The 15383-nt window shown below is 44.5% G+C and overlaps 1 protein-coding gene across 16 annotated transcripts in view; it reads left to right on the top strand.

The window, feature by feature from the left end:
* Positions 1–1754: 1754 nt before the first annotated feature.
* Positions 1755–15383, top strand: part of TCF7L2 (transcription factor 7 like 2) — a 171943-nt gene continuing 158314 nt past the window's right edge. For all 16 annotated transcript variants that reach the window (XM_039708861.1, XM_039708863.1, XM_039708859.1 and 13 more), the window contains exons 1-3: positions 1755–2746; positions 3051–3117; positions 3302–3426. In XM_039708861.1, coding sequence (XP_039564795.1) covers positions 2558–2746; positions 3051–3117; positions 3302–3426 — 381 coding nt within the window. In that variant the 5' untranslated portion in view covers positions 1755–2557. The remainder of the gene's footprint in view (positions 2747–3050; positions 3118–3301; positions 3427–15383) is intronic.

Below are 15383 nucleotides of genomic sequence, written 5' to 3' on the forward strand. Positions count from 1 at the left end.
GGAGAATATTTGTTAAGGCGTCAGTCTGCAAGGCACTAGTTTGCAGAGACAGTAAGTACATAATCAGGGGTAAATGGGGAGTGTGCATGCCCACAGACAGTTATTTAGTACAATTTCTGAAAGTAAAAAGCAAGTTAGTCAAAACACCAGTGGAAAAAGAAACTGTTCAATGCATTTGTACATTGGGTTAACAGTGAAGTATTTCATTAGTCATGTTTTCACTTGGTGTCTTAAAATAATCCCTTTTCTGTCTCCATATTCCCACTTAGACATTGTTCACAGACTTATTTATTTATGAAGTCTGAAGGTTAGTCCCTACCTGCTGAGACTAATTAGCCCTGTTCTTTGTGTCCTATGCAATCCTGTCTGATTAAATGTACACATTTGTTTTACTTCTTTTCATGCTTCCTTTCACTCTACTTCTGCTTTAGTGATTAATATTAAAGTTGTAAGTTGCAGTGATTTTTTTATTTCTATTTTGTCTGCATCTTTCCCTTTAGTATGCAAATTTCTATGTGAACTTTTTAATGCCTGAGAATTTGTGTTAGCCTTGTCGATCTCTGTATTATTATTTTTATTATTCTTTTTATAGAAGACAGTTTAGCTGAAACCCCCAAACTCTCTAAATATTGCATGACAAATTGGCTTTGTTTTGGAAACCCTATGTGCTGAATGACCCTTAGCATGAGCAGCAGGTTAGATTTCTGGAGGAATGTTTGGATTATTTAGTACAGCCTGTCCCTTGCTTTCAAACACCATTTCCATTAGGCAATTTACTAATTCCCATTGAAATTACTGTCTCCCCCCGCCCCCCTCCCCACTCCCCTCCTTTTGTTCCTTGCCCATGTTAAAGTTTCCAATTGACTCGTCCATTGTTACAATTTGTCACTGCTGGAAGATCAATTTGTTTCCCCTTCCCCTCGCCACGTTAGGTTCGGGGCACAGATGCGGGTTCTCGCCTCCGCAGGACTCCGCTCCCCGTTTTGCTGCCGTGCCCCCGCAGCCCCGGCCGGACCGCGGACCCCCCTTCTCTCGGATTCCCCCCCAGCAGCGGGATGTTTACGCCACCACAACTTTTCACTTCTGAAGTCTGGGAGTCCTTGATTCTCCGTCCTGCCATGCTAATTAACTTCTTAGCAGTCACATTCCTTTTCCTCCTCTCTCTCTCTCTTTTTTTTTTATTTTTTTTATTTTTACATCAAGGACCAGAAAACATTATGCCTTACTATAAGATAATTTGGAAATATCTGATCTTCAGCGAGTGATCTCACACATTTTCATCCTGCGTGTTATAACCATAATAAATGCAAAGACCAAGTGCTGCTCAAAAAAAAAAAAAAAAAAAAAAGGCTTTTACTATATTCCAGTGTTTATTATGATTGGAGTTTCTTACCTCCAACGAGTGGCATGAAAAATGTTAACGGTTTAAAAAAAGCACCCACCGCACCACCCTGCCGTCACATGTACCCAAATAATAAGGGCACACAAACATCCTTCAGGAGAACCCGGGCTGCGGGGGGATGATATGTTTATTAATGTCCAGAATGTAAAAGTTGGCGCTCCCGGAGCGCGGAGTCAGGGACACCCGTTCGAGTGTTTTTCCCCTCGCTCCCCCCGTCCCGCAGCTCTGAGCTACGGCGCACAATTTTTAAATTTTTTTTTTTTTTTTTTTTTTTTGGCCAACCTCTCCCCCCCTCCCTTTGCGTGCCGGCCCCCCCAGCGGCGCCCCCGCCCCCGCTGCCCTCCCCTCGCGCTCCCGCTCCCATGCCAAAAAGGATCATTGTTAGTTTCCTACTTCCCCCACCCTCCTCCTCCTCCCCCTCCCGCGCCCCAGACCTGTTTATTTATGCAGACGTCACCGGGGAGCCCCCGCCCTCTCCTGCATCTCATTAAGTGCCTGGTGTGTTTCTCGCTCCCTGTCAATAATCCCGGATCCCAGACTTCTCCGTTCCTCCGGATTTCGATCCCCCTTTTTCTATCTGTCAATCAGCGCCGCCTTTGAACTGAAAAGCTCTCAGTCCAACTTCAACTCACTCAAACCCGAGCGGCACAGGCTCCCCATATCCGCGGCGACTGCCCCCCCGTCACAGCTGACTTCTGGGCTTGGTTTGTTGCATTATTTTTTTTTTTAACCCCCCTCCCCCCCGCTGCTCCCCCCTCCCCACGGTTTATATATTTTTTATTATTATTAATTTTTCCGCGAGTGCGTGCGCGGGTGTGCGTGTGCGCGCAGTGCACGCCGAGCAGCTCCCGGGAAGAAAGAAAGAGAAAATCCCGAAGAAGGAAAGGAAGAAGCCTAAAGTCACTGGTGCAAAGGAGCAAAGAAGAGACATTTCCCTCCCCTCCTCCTCCCTCTTTTCCCCTCCCCAGGAGGAAAGAGAAGGGGAAAAAAAAGAAACTTTCACCTTGGACTCTTCTTTTTTTGGTGCAAACTTTCCCCCCCCCCTCTTCTTTTTCCTTTTTCCCCCCCATTCCCCCCCTTTTTTTTTTTTTTTCTTTTGTTTTTCCCCTTCCCCTTTTTGCAAAATTGCTGCTGGTGGGGTGAAGCAGGAGGAAAATGCCGCAGCTGAACGGCGGTGGAGGGGACGACCTGGGCGCCAACGATGAACTGATCTCTTTCAAAGACGAAGGGGAGCAGGAGGAGAAGATCTCCGAGAACTCCTCGGCGGAGAGGGATTTAGCTGATGTCAAGTCGTCTCTCGTCAATGAATCAGAAACGAATCAAAACAGCTCCTCAGACTCGGAGGTACGGGGGAAGCCCCCCGCGGGGCCGTTTCGGGGCGGCGGGCGGGCGGGCGGGCGGGGGCCGCGCTGTGCCCGGGGCCGCGCCGGGGCCGGGGCCGCCGCGCCGGGTCCCGCTCCCGCCGGCGCCCAACTTTCTCCGCGGCACCAACTTGTAACGATGCCTTCTGTTTTGTTCTGTTTGTCTCCCCTTCCACCTCCTCCCCGCACCTCTCCCTTCTTTTTCGCCTTTCATTCCTCCTCTTCTCCCTTGTCCCCCCCACCCCCCTTCCCCAACTGCCCCACGCCGACCCCCGGCTCGCTCCCAGGCGGAGCGGCGGCCCCCGCCTCGGTCCGAAACTTTCAGAGATAAATCCCGGGAAAGTTTAGAGGAAGGTGAGTACGCGGGCCCGGCCGGCACCGCCGCCCGCCCCGCACCGCCGCCCCTCCGCCGGGCGCCCGGCTCCTCTTTTGGGGACACTTGCTAAAAAAACTTTTCCTTCCTCCCTTCTCCTCCCTTCTCTTCCCCCTGTTGCCCCCTTCCTTCCCCGCTCCCGCTCGTGTCTCCCCGCCATGTTAGCTGCGAAGAGGCAAGATGGAGGGTTGTTTAAGGGCCCACCATACCCGGGTTATCCCTTTATAATGATCCCCGACCTCAGCAGCCCGTATCTGCCCAATGGATCGCTCTCTCCGACGGCGAGAACGGTAAGTGCCTTTTTTTTTTTTCTTCCCCCCTCTCTTTGCTCTCCCACCCCCCCGCTCCCTGCCCGGCTCCCGCCGCCGCCGCGCTCCCGGTGCCCCGCTCGCCCCGGCCCTGCCGCCGCCCCCTCCCCCGCGCCGCAAACTTTCCAAACTCCGCGGGCCGCGCCGGGAGGGGATTGTTTACACTTCGCCATATTCCTTTTTATTTTTTTCCCTCGTTTATTTCTTGTCTCTTTCTTATTTGTTGTTATTTTTCTTGTTACTTTCAGTTTTGTGGACGATTTTTTTTTTTGAGCCCTTGTAACCTCCGCTGCGAGGGGGGGTGGGGAAGGAAAAAAAGCAAACAAATTCCAAACAACACCTATTTGAGCCTCAAAACAAAACTGGAAACAAATTTTTAAAAACCCAAGAAGTTTGGGTTTGGGGTTATTTTCACACCCCCCTGCCCCTTTCCCTTCTCTCCCATCTCCTCTCCCCTTCCTTGGGGAGGGGAGTTATTTTCTCCCGGCCGAGCCTGCGATCCGCTCCTCCAAACTCCTCGTTTTCCATGGTGATCCGTCGCCTTCTGCCCTCCTCCGTGGCGGCTGGGCCGGCTCCCCCTCCCCTTTCCTCCCCCTTAACCCTCTCCTGCCCTCGCCCGCCCCGGCCTGCGGGAGCGGCGATTTCATTGTGCCCCTCCGGGCCGCGGGTGCCGCGAGTTGTGCCCGGGCTCAGCCCGCTCCGGCCGGCCCGATCCGCGCCCCGCGGCGTGCGGGGGCCGAGCGCGCTGCCCTGCCCGCCGGGGCCGGGCCCGGGAGCGGCTCCGTCCCGCTGCGGAGCGGGGGGAGCCGCGCTCGGGGCGCAGGGCTGAGTCCGGAAACAACTCGCCTGGCTTGGCTCTGGCAGCAACAACAGCAGCGCAAAAAATAATCAGACAAGTCGAGCAAAATTCCTCTTGGAAGTATGCTGGCAGGAAAACAGTTTGCTGAAAGCGTCCGGTTTTTTGTTGTTGGCTTTTTTTGCCTTTTTTTTTTTTTTTTACCCCCAGCTCGGGGTTCACTAGCAGGGGTGCAGGTTTGCGTGTGCCTGCAGCTAGAGCGAGGTTTAGCCCAGATCCCAGGAAACTTTGGGGTCTGCTGGTGGGTTTGTAGTCCCAGCTGTTTTCCCTGCTCGTAGTGTCACCCACGGTGTGCTCTACTCTGACATCAGATTTCTCAAGTGTCACCTTTCCTTTCCTTTTTTAAAGAGTTTAAAAAATTTTTCATTTTGAATGGGTAAATCCACTGGGACTTCCAAACACCACGGATTCCTACCGATGGCTTTAGCGTTGCTGTTTTGTTTCTTCTGGGTGTTTCTGAGTCTGAAGCGTTCCCACCATCACCATGTGTGTTTATACACTTTTTTTTTCCTTGTGGTAACACGAGATAGCGATTTACAATAATAGATCTACTGTTGGGTAGATGTTGAAGCCGTACTAATGACTGAGGGCTTGGACAACTTCAGTATATCAGATCTACAAGTGTTTTAAAGCATTAAAATATTAAACATCGGGTCAGTCTTGTTTTCACTTAGTAAAACGTCAGTAGACACAGATTAGTAAATGTAGAGTGACAGGGAGGTTGAGAGGAAGGTTTTCTGACTTTGCATATGTTTAGGGCTGTGGCAGAGTTTTATTTTGGAAGCTTGTGAGGTTCTTTTTGTGAGGAGGTGATTTCTGGGACAGTAGCAGAGGGGTGACTGCAGTTTGCAATTGTAATGATGGGGAGGGGAATTCAGGGGCTGAATGCATTATATTTTTTTCTTTTGAATATGGTCGCCCACATGTATATGGATGATGGTGATAAATTCCAAATTCCATAAGTACCGGAATCCAGATGGCAAAACAATCTTTGTTCCAAATCACTTTGTTACGAATTGTGAAGCTTTGTGTTCCTTTTTTTTCCCCCTCGTTTTTTACCTTCAATGCATTCCACTGCTCCAAGTGCAGGCTAATCGGAAGCACACCTCTGCTGCCTTTTTCTTAAAGCATTTTTCTTACAACAGCTCCAGCTCTTTTTTCCTCATTACCTTTATTACAGATCCCTTTTCCCTTAGCATGTGGGGTAGTATCCTTCAGCAGTTAGCTCTCCTGGAGCATTGCTCCCCTTGCTCCCCCACCGTTAAAAAAGGCCTCCATAGGAATGCTGGGTTCCTGTGAATTAAAGGTGCTGTACAAAAGCTTACAGGTTGGTTTATTGTTGGTATAGCAGGTGGCCTGCTTGTGTTATCAGATGAATTCTGAAAGGATATTTCCACACTCAATAGGCAATTTTCTTATTTCCACATCCAGGCTCCAGCAACCTTCTCCTATCTTCTTAACCTTATTCTTTCACATTCCGTATGCTTGTTTGTTTGCCTGCCACTTAATTATAGCCAGGAAAAATTAAAGTTGTTTATTTAGGCCTGAGAACAGAATATTATAAAGATTCAGCGGGATAGCTGTTGTCTGTCACACACTATTTTTAGGTGGATTCTAGTTCTCTGCTGTACCAGCTTTCAGTTCCAGATGAACTAGATCTTTCTCTTTCCTGTTTGATTTTATTTTATTTTTAAATACGCGTTGGAAAGGTATAGATGGTTCTGCATAATTACGAATTTTATTTTTATTTATGTAGTTTTTCCTGGAGCCATATTTGTTGAGTGTCAGAGCATGCAAGGTAAAGAGGTGATGCAGATACGTAGCAAAATTGTTTTTCTTTTCCTTTTGCTGTTGTACAGTCTTAAAAGTCTGTGGGTGTGGTTTTTTTGTTGTGGTTTTTTTTTTTTCCTGGAATTTTTTTTTTATTGCTTTATTTGGGGGTGGAGTGGGATTATTGTGTTTTTTAAATGTACCTGTAATTGTCTGTTCAAGAGCAAACTTGTGGGCAGCAATTTCTCCTTTACTGCTTCAGGAATGTGAAGAATTATGAAGCATCATAAAATCTGCTTATGAGGAGTAATCTTTTCTCAAGGATAATGCTTTAAATACTGCAAAATCTTTATCAAGGTTGATAGGAATAATTTTATTTTCACAAATCAAAGATTTTTTTGCATGCTAACCTTGCTATTGATAGAATACTGTGGTGTGCTTATGAGAATAGATGTTATTAAGTAGAGGTCTAGTCAAATAGTGATGAAGTGACGCATCTGAGAGCACCAGTTCCATCCCTGCACTTGTGGAGGGACTGGGGTGGCTGCATGTTATGGATAATAAAGGAGACTGTTTTCCTTTCAGAGTTGGAAAACATAGAAGTGGTGTACTTGATTTTTAGCTTAAATTTGGAGCTTGGTTAATGCTTTTGGTAAGCAAATAGATGCAGTGTAATGTGAGAAAGCCCTGCTGGCGGATGCTCTTATTTTTACTAGTGCTGTTGCATCTTCCTTTCCCTAAGTTGTTGCTGGCTGAGTGGGACTGTAGGGATAAGCTTATGTTTGGCCCCGAAGTTTGGGAGTTTGGAATAGCTGTGGGGGAGAGCAGCCCTATCGCCTTGATTTTTATGTTTAGGAGGAAACACTTTTTGTTAATTGCCTTGAGAAATTGACGTTTTTCTTTATCTACTGAATCAAACAATGTAATCCTTCGCAATACAAAAGCTTTAGTCCTTGGGGTGTGAAGGGTTAATGGTGGTCCTTTTTTTTTTCCCCTCCCTCCAATTGTTTTGACAACACTTTTCAAAGTGTGACATTCCAAGCCCTTGCAATACAATGTAATATTACTGTAATTACACAGGTCATTACATTTTAAATAGAGAACAATAAAATGCTTATCGCCCTGAAAAAGAACAGGTGTTCTTGCCCTTCTTTGGTGTTTATGCTAATTGTTTTTCATCTCCTTCAGAAATATTTATGGCCGGAGTGTTAAGGTTTCAGTCTCGCTGTGACAATATTAATTCTTTACTAATCTTTATGGTTGAGGTTTAATGTCTGCAGTATGGATTATAGTATTAATGTCCACCAAGTAGTTTAATAATGTAGATACAACTTAATATGTCAGCACTTTGGTACTTTATGATACAGAGCTATTCAGTGGAGAGTGAATTATTTGCTTTGTTTAAAAAAAAAATGAATGGACATGCTTTTAATAAAGTTTCTGGACTTGTGTAAAAACAAGCTGTTAAATAAGAACTGATGATCCTGTGGTGTAAATCAAATGGAGCCTCCATAAAAGAAACTTTCCTCGTGCTTAATTAGGTAGATTGCTGAATCACTCTGCTATAGCATTAGCATAGCTGGTATACAGTGGCAAACAGACTGTGTTTGTTAACTTCCTTGCAGTAAAGAAGCTGATTTATTTTTAATGCTATGCTTTTTTTCTTTTTTATTTTTCTTTCTTCTTTTTCCTTTTTTATTTTTTTCCTTGATAAGATTTTATTCTGGAGCAAATGCTGCATTGCTTACTCCATCAGTTTCTCTTCAGGGGGCTATGAAAATTAGTTAGAGAAAAGTTTCATGTTTCTGGGACCTTGCAAAACAATATAATGCAGTACTGTTACTTGAGTGTACAGGATAATTGCAGGACTGCACTTCATTAAAAATAATATTTGCTTTGGAAATCGAACAATTTTAATAGGTGCACCAGTGGCTGATCTGTAGTGAAAAAAACACAGTAGATGCCTTTCCAGGTTTTTTGAATGCATTCATACAGCGACTGAGGATGTTGAATAGGGTGGTGTGGTTTATTTTTTCCCTTCTTCCCCTTCATTTTTTGTTCAAGTAAGTATGTGCTGATTTGTCAGCTGAAGATGGAGGGGGGAAGGAATATGTTGCAGCTTTCACTGGCGCTTGTAAACCAGAATGTAGGTAAAAATGTTTTAAATTTGTCAGGACTTTCATGAGTGGGCCCCAAAATCAGATAAAAAATGTGGTGTAGAGAAAAAGGACAGCTGCAGATTTTTTGTGTGGACGTGTGTTTCTGTACCATGACTAAAAACTCTAAGGACCTTTTCCCAGCTGTCTGGGAGTTATGTGGAAGTTGGATTATTGGCAGTTAAGCATGAGACAACCTGGATTTAGCAAATGCTCTCCTACACAGGAAGCAGATGACATTATCCTGGGGGAAGGGAGGAGATCCTTCTCCAGGCACAGCCTGGGGGGAGACGCCTGCTCCCCCCAGCCTCAGAGCAGCCAAAAATGAGGGCTGGAGATAGGCACGTAGAAATATAACAGCGGTCAGGTTGTCAACTTGGGTTTTTTTCAGGGCTTTTTGGTGAAATCAGACACTTTCCTTGCACATTGGGGCTGTTGTGAGAAGTTCTGCTTTGCAGGGAGTTGTGAGGTTTGGGGGGATGTTTAAAGCTGTGTTCCCTGGGTGTCTCCTTAGTCCTATGTCCTGGCAAATAGGTAAGCAAGCCTTAAAACTTTGACTTTTAATTGGGCACATTTGTGAAGGAAATGGTTAATTTTACAACCAAAGGCAAACTTGCACCTCGACAGGTCTGCTGAAAGAAATGTGCCACAGTCCTTTGCTGGCAAGCACGGCAGGGTCATAAATCCACGGGGTTTATTTACAGCCTATAACACTTATGAATGTTAAGATATTTGACGCCACGCTGGCCTTATAATATCCAAGGTCCACAGACACTGGCAGTGGGTCAAATTTCTTTCACTAATTATAAGCAATGAGAGATGAAGTGTGGTGCTGGGGGTGTGTGGGGGAGATATGGAAATCCTTTCTCTCCCCACCTAAAAGCGAAGAATATTTCTGCCGCTCCTCCCAACTGCTGGTTTATGTCTGTGCTGTTTTTTTGTTACGTAGGCTCCGAAGTTTATAATTAACGCTTGTGGTGCTGTAGAGGCTGGGCAGTGGGTGATGCAGCCAGGATGAAGGAGGGGAGAAGTTTAGCACAGCTCGTGTCCTTTACAGAGGTCTCAGCAGTATTGTGCAGTATTTCCTAGATACTGGCGCAAGCAAACATTTAAAGACAGATGACACCTGGAAATGTCCTTTAATTTTCTCACACACCGCTGAGGTGGGGACGAAAGAAAACCTGCCTCGGGTTTTATGCAGAAGGAGGATGCTTGGAAATACAGATATTAGACTGGTTTGTGTGTACAAAACAGGGCCTCTTAGAAAGCAGCAAAAGCCCACGTTAAGGGAAAACATGCGCTGAATGAATGAAGATGTTGAGGTCAGAGGCAGTTTTTAGGGGAGAAGCCCTGTGTCCTGCTGGAAGGGACAATGTGGGATGGACGTGTAGGTCAGCTTGGAGGGGAGCAGGGGGACGTGCACGGGGTGGTGTTTTGGGAGGGGTTAACTGGGGGGAGGCACTGCGAGAGCAGGGGGGCCACTGAAGAGTAATTGGAGGACAAAGGAGGGATGTTGGAGCGGGAGGAGAAATCGTAGAAACTTGGGGGGGGGGGGGGGGGGGGGAAAAGGGTTATTGGGCAGCAGCAAAGCCAGTATTTGAATGGATGGTTGGAGGGGAAGCTTGGGATCTAGGGATTGACTCTTAAGTGTCAGGAGAGTCTGGGGCCCGAGAAGAAACAGTGCTTGGCTCAGCGGAGCTCCTTGTTCTCGGCTCACTCCCCATTACACACGCTTTGCTGGAGTGGACAGTCAGATTTGAAGTGCTGCTGTCCTGTCTGTGCTTGGGAGTGTGTGTGTGTGTTTTAACAAGATAATGTGATTACTCAAATATGCCTAGGTGTTACTTTTAGCTTCAATTTCTCCAGCAGTTGATTTCAGGTTCCCCCTAGATTACTGTTGTGCTTGGAGACTAATTTAACAAAAAGGCAGGGTTATGTGTGTGGTGGAAAGCTGCACTCCTTTAGCCATATGTTTTTCTTCTAGAGCCATGTAAAGCCTGACTTAAAAAAAAAAAAAAAAAAAAGACGGGGCTGTCAATTCGGCTCTTCCACAAATAGCTGTACAGTTTTGTTGAAGGTTTTATGCATTTCCCTAATCAATGGAGCGCTGTGACTTATTAGCCCCCAGGGACAGATCCGAATCCCCCAGCACTGCTCTGCAAAGCTGGTGTGGTATCGTACCTTTTTAACAGGTTATCAACAAGGATGTTCCTCTCATTCCCAAGATGCTTCCCACCTCCTCCAGCATCTCCCCCCTGTGATTCTTTCCGGCAAAAATCTGTTCAGTCTCACGCCTTTGTTTTAGGTTGGCTAAACCCTCGACCCTTATTCTTTGTGGGGTCACGCTCAGGCAACTGGGCAGTGCTGAATGAGTTAAGTCGCTGGCTGAAGTTTGGCTTCATGCAACTAAATTTGAGGCCTGGTAGGCATTAGCAGGGCACAGCACATTTACAGAGCTTAATTAGTACGCGCTGTAATTGTTCATGGTCTGCCAGAAGGAGTAATGTTCAGGAAAAGTGGAGTCGTTCTTCTGCAGTCTTTAGTTTTAAAACGATAAATCACTTGCATATTTGTGCAGTGATTCAAATGGAGCTGAGACCTCTCCATCTCAACATGTGGTAAATTGTAAAGTCAATGAATTGCAGATGTAGGGTACAGCAGATTCTCTAAGAAAATGCAGAATGAATGGGAACGGGCGATGCTATAAATACGTACTGAGAAGATAACTGGATTTCAGCTTGCTGTGCCAAATATGATAAAATAAAGATATTAGAAATTTTGTTCTAAATGTATTTATTTTAAACATCTTTAAACTAAGTGTAGGGGTACCATGTTACTTCACTTAATGAGGTTTTTATTAATGTTCCAGAACAATGGGTTTCATATGGAAATGCGTGTGATAGCCATATTAATATAAATTAATTCATCATGGGTAATACTGTAGCTGTTACTGGAGGAGTTTATAGTGCTGGGACACTTTAAAGTGTGGCTGCAGCAACTTACAAGAAATGTTGTGGTAGAGGATGCCTCTATATCCTAGTTGAGGGAGGTACTAGGATTGCTATGTATCTCACCATAGCATTTTGTATCTGCCTGTGATTCCTTCCACCTTCAGAGAGACTTTGGGTGCAATAATCCAACAGCCTAGAGCCTATTTTAAAAAGGCAAAACACAAACAAAACTGTGCTGTATAGATTGACATCATAAATGCTTCATATTGTTTCTTTTGCTTTTTTTTTTTTCAATGCGGAGAATGTGTGTCACTCTTACTGCTGTGAAATCTTGTCTTCCTTGGGCTTGGTCCAAGATCCATTGAAGTCAGTGGAAAAAAGGCTTCTATTAATAACGAAGGGCTTTGCATCAGGCCCCGTGTGTCTTGAACCAATGGCCAAGTTCTTCAAAAGTGGATGAAGGCATTGAGAATGCCAAGCTCAACTAAATATGATATTGATGTATAGCTCCTTCATCATAGTCTTTTGCTCCTGGAGGAGGGCGGGTGGGGGAAGTCAAGTTACATTTCCAGCGGTGCGTTCTTGAATGAGCTCCTGCTTCTGCAGTATTTCCCACAGAAGTGTGGAGCACCCTGGCAGGATCAGGGTTGGGTCCGAGGCTGTGCTGCATGTCAGTTCTGCTTTTCTAATATGAGTAGGTGGATTTGTATGGAAGTTGTAAAAGTTAATGATTGTTCTCTGACTCATATGCTGCTGGCTTCAGCAAAGAAGAAATGATGACAGGAAAATGATAGAAATTATAGGAGCCAAGTAGGCTTTGAGTGGAGAATGGATTTATGTTGTTTGAAATGCCTTTGCTGCTTGGTGAAGGAAGTGCAAGGAGGGAGAAGATGGGAGGGCAATTTATTTTTGGGGTCAGATGTTTTGGGTAACAAACTCCTGCAGGCATTCAGCTAGGGAGTGAGGCTGAATTCAGGAGGAACTCTTGTTGGACTTAACCATTTTGTTCTTCCTACTGGACACAATTAGTCCTGCCTAACTGTTCTCCCCTCTTGGCAGAACAGGTTTTAGTGCCCTAGGCTCCATGGGAAGTACAATTGCATGCCTATGGCTGCCAAGTGTGAATATATAAATGTGCTCAACTTGTGTGTATCTCACAGCTTTGTAGGTCTTTCCAAACTATCTGTGGCATGAAAGATGCTGTATACAACAAAATCATTCTCTTCTGTTTAATTCACTACTGGTGGTGATGCAGCAGAGACACAAAAAAAAAAAAAAAAAAAAAAAGGGAAAAAAAAAACCAGTCCAAAAGGAGGATGTGGGAAGTAATAAAGTAATAGAAATTGCCAATCTTAAAATACTGCAAAAGGACATTCTGGGGAATATGAGAGATTCTTGGATGTTGATACAATAGAAGCAAATTGTCCTATTTTAAGAAAAGGAAAAATAGAGCAAGAAAAGGTGGAGGCGTACCTCTTGGAGCACATCCGAACTCCCACTGGAGTCAGTGACTCCTTAAATGATGATCTGGAAAAGTCTGAGACTATAGGCTTTTCTGTTCTGGAGAAAAGCTGCTACATTGATTCCTGTTTTTAACTGATAGTAATATTTAATAAAGGTTCTCTTGGAACTGCTTTAAACCCTAGCCTGAATAATTTTAACTTGGTTAAATGAGTGAACTGGTTTGGGAGCATAGACAGTAAGAGGTTTGCATTGGTTTAATTAGATTTAAGAGATTTATAAAAGCAGGACCACTACTCTGACATAGGCAAGGTCTGGAAGTCGGCGTATAGAGGATGCATTGATCTACACCCAGGCTGAACAGACAGCTATTGAAACTGCTCTATTATAAATGTTTGCCAATATTAAAGACTCCAAGGGAAGGGATGACCTTGAATGAACACATCAGAAGAATAAGATGGCAGTCAGTGTTTCTGTCTTTGTTTTCTATGGGGCATTTGCAGGGAGGTTTTCTCCCTTTCAGAGGAGTTACAGATTATAGTTGTCTGTCTGGAAAGTTCTTTGAGATTTTTATTATTATTAACCAAATGTCTCAGTTTACTTCAATCCCTGTTACAATCCCATGGGATTTTTATTAATTCTTGAACTACATCATAAAATGTAGCTTAAAATAATGTCCGTGTAAATTAAAAGAGTTACTTACAGGATCTAGTCACAAACATAACTCCTGCATTGGTCACAAACCACTGTGTAAAGAATATCCACAGAGCTTATTTTATCTGGATAGCAGCTAAATATCTTTACAATCCCCAGGGTTATTAAAGGCCAAGTGCTTGGTGTATGTAGTTAGTTTATTTTCCCTTGTATTCTGTTGCTCGACTAATACTTGAAAGTACTTTGTTTTTAATTTCATAAAAGTGAAATTAAATTTAATACATATGGAATGAAAGAGTGAAAAGTAGAACCTGGGTGTCACTGGGTGGTTGTAAATGGGAAGTAGTGAGTTGCTGTGCTGCTGGTGTGCCCAAATGTGGGCATTGGACTGGCTACACAGGTACATCTGTGTATATGCATGTGATGTATATTATCCTTGAACACATTCTTGGTTATCAGGTGTCTATTCAATTTTAATTGACAATATGAGATTCCTGTGGTTGCTCTGTGCACAGATTGCCTTGGGGCTCTACAGGGTTTGTGGGAAGAAAAGCCTTGACAAGTTTCCATTAAGCCCTGAATCAGGCAGTTGGAAAAGAGGAGAATGAAAGGAGCTGAAAAGAGGGACAACTTGTTAGTGTTGCATTCTGCGTTTGCAACGAGAAACCTCTTTTAGACAAGAGTGGTTCTCAGGCCAAGAATTTCAAACTCGCGGAGAAACCTGTCCAGAGCACAAAAGTTGTTTGAACGGGGTGCAGAATTGTCACAGTAATTAGAGCAATCTCCGTTTACTGAGTGGCAGCCTTTATAAAGGACAGGGGATAAAGGGTTCAAATTCATCTTTCTCTCTCCGATTCACTTCTGATGAACTGCCTCTGTGTATGTATGTGTATATGAAGGAGTGTGTGTGTGTGGCCACATTTTCAGCTACTCATCATTTGATTGTCCCTGTTTAAAAAGAAGGACTTAGGTTTCTTCTTCCTGCCTTCAATGGCATTTTTAGGCATTTTGCTTTTATTTTTATTTTATTTTTTTGTTGGTTGGTTGGGGTTTTTTTTTGGTGCTGTCATTTGATTTACCAGAATAAGAGGATGCCTGGGAAAATGCACTTGTACTGTGGCAGAGAGGGGTCCCCAAATATTTCTCAGTTGATTTCTGCTCTTAGTCGTGCCTGTTTGACTCTTAGGAGCAGTCCCATTATTTTTAAAAGGATTACTTGTGGAAGCAAGAAAAGTGAATGGATAAGGCTTGGGCCCTTAAAGTTTATCCTCTTGCTGCTGCAAGGTCTGTCCAGAACTACTGAATCAGCTGGAGTTTTGCCATTGCTCTTATTAGGAGAAGGATCAGGCCCGTGGATTACACGAGACTGAGTCTTGTGAACAAGCCAAATAAAACTGTTAAAATCAGGATTGTTTTTGTGCACGATGCAGGAGTGTCTGGAGGACTCGGTCTGGGCTCCTCTTGGTCAGCCACTGCACAGATAAAAATGGGAGTGAATGAGTGAGTGAGCAGTGTGGGTGTTCTTGCCCAAGGAAGAACATGTGACTGCTGAATTTCCTGTATGCCTTTGCTTCTAAAGAAAAGAAAATACCAAGATCCTTGAGTTTAAGTAATCATCCTGGGTGTAATGTTGGTAATTTCGATTCCATTTAAATAGGCTGCTTAGGTTCTGTGATTGCCTTTTATTTGTTCTCCCCAAAACAATGTAGAATCTCTACTTTAAGGTTTGGAGCTGGCAACCTTGGCTAATTTACTCAATCGTTTAATCAGTGTTATGTTTCTCGCCTTCATTCCCCTCTACATCTGAATGCAGAGGGAGGGACAGAGGAGCCATTTAGGCTGATGTCTTCAGCCTGTCTGGTGTTTCTCTGTGTCACATTGCCTTGAAGGCCTCTGGGCATGGCTGGTCAGGTGTTTGTGGGCACCCTGAGTGCTGTGTGTCTCCTCCCCTCTTCTCTTCTGGAGACCTGGGATCAGCCAGCAACTGTGCTGAATTCCTGAGGTATGGATGGACCAGGGGGTAAAGGAAGATCTTGTTGCTGCTTATGGATACAATTTTTACAGTCATGACTATTTAACAATGTATCTCAG

Source organism: Passer montanus, unplaced genomic scaffold (genome assembly GCF_014805655.1).
Source record: "Passer montanus isolate IOZ18808 unplaced genomic scaffold, ASM1480565v1 scaffold21, whole genome shotgun sequence".
NCBI classification, from domain to species: domain Eukaryota; kingdom Metazoa; phylum Chordata; class Aves; order Passeriformes; family Passeridae; genus Passer; species Passer montanus.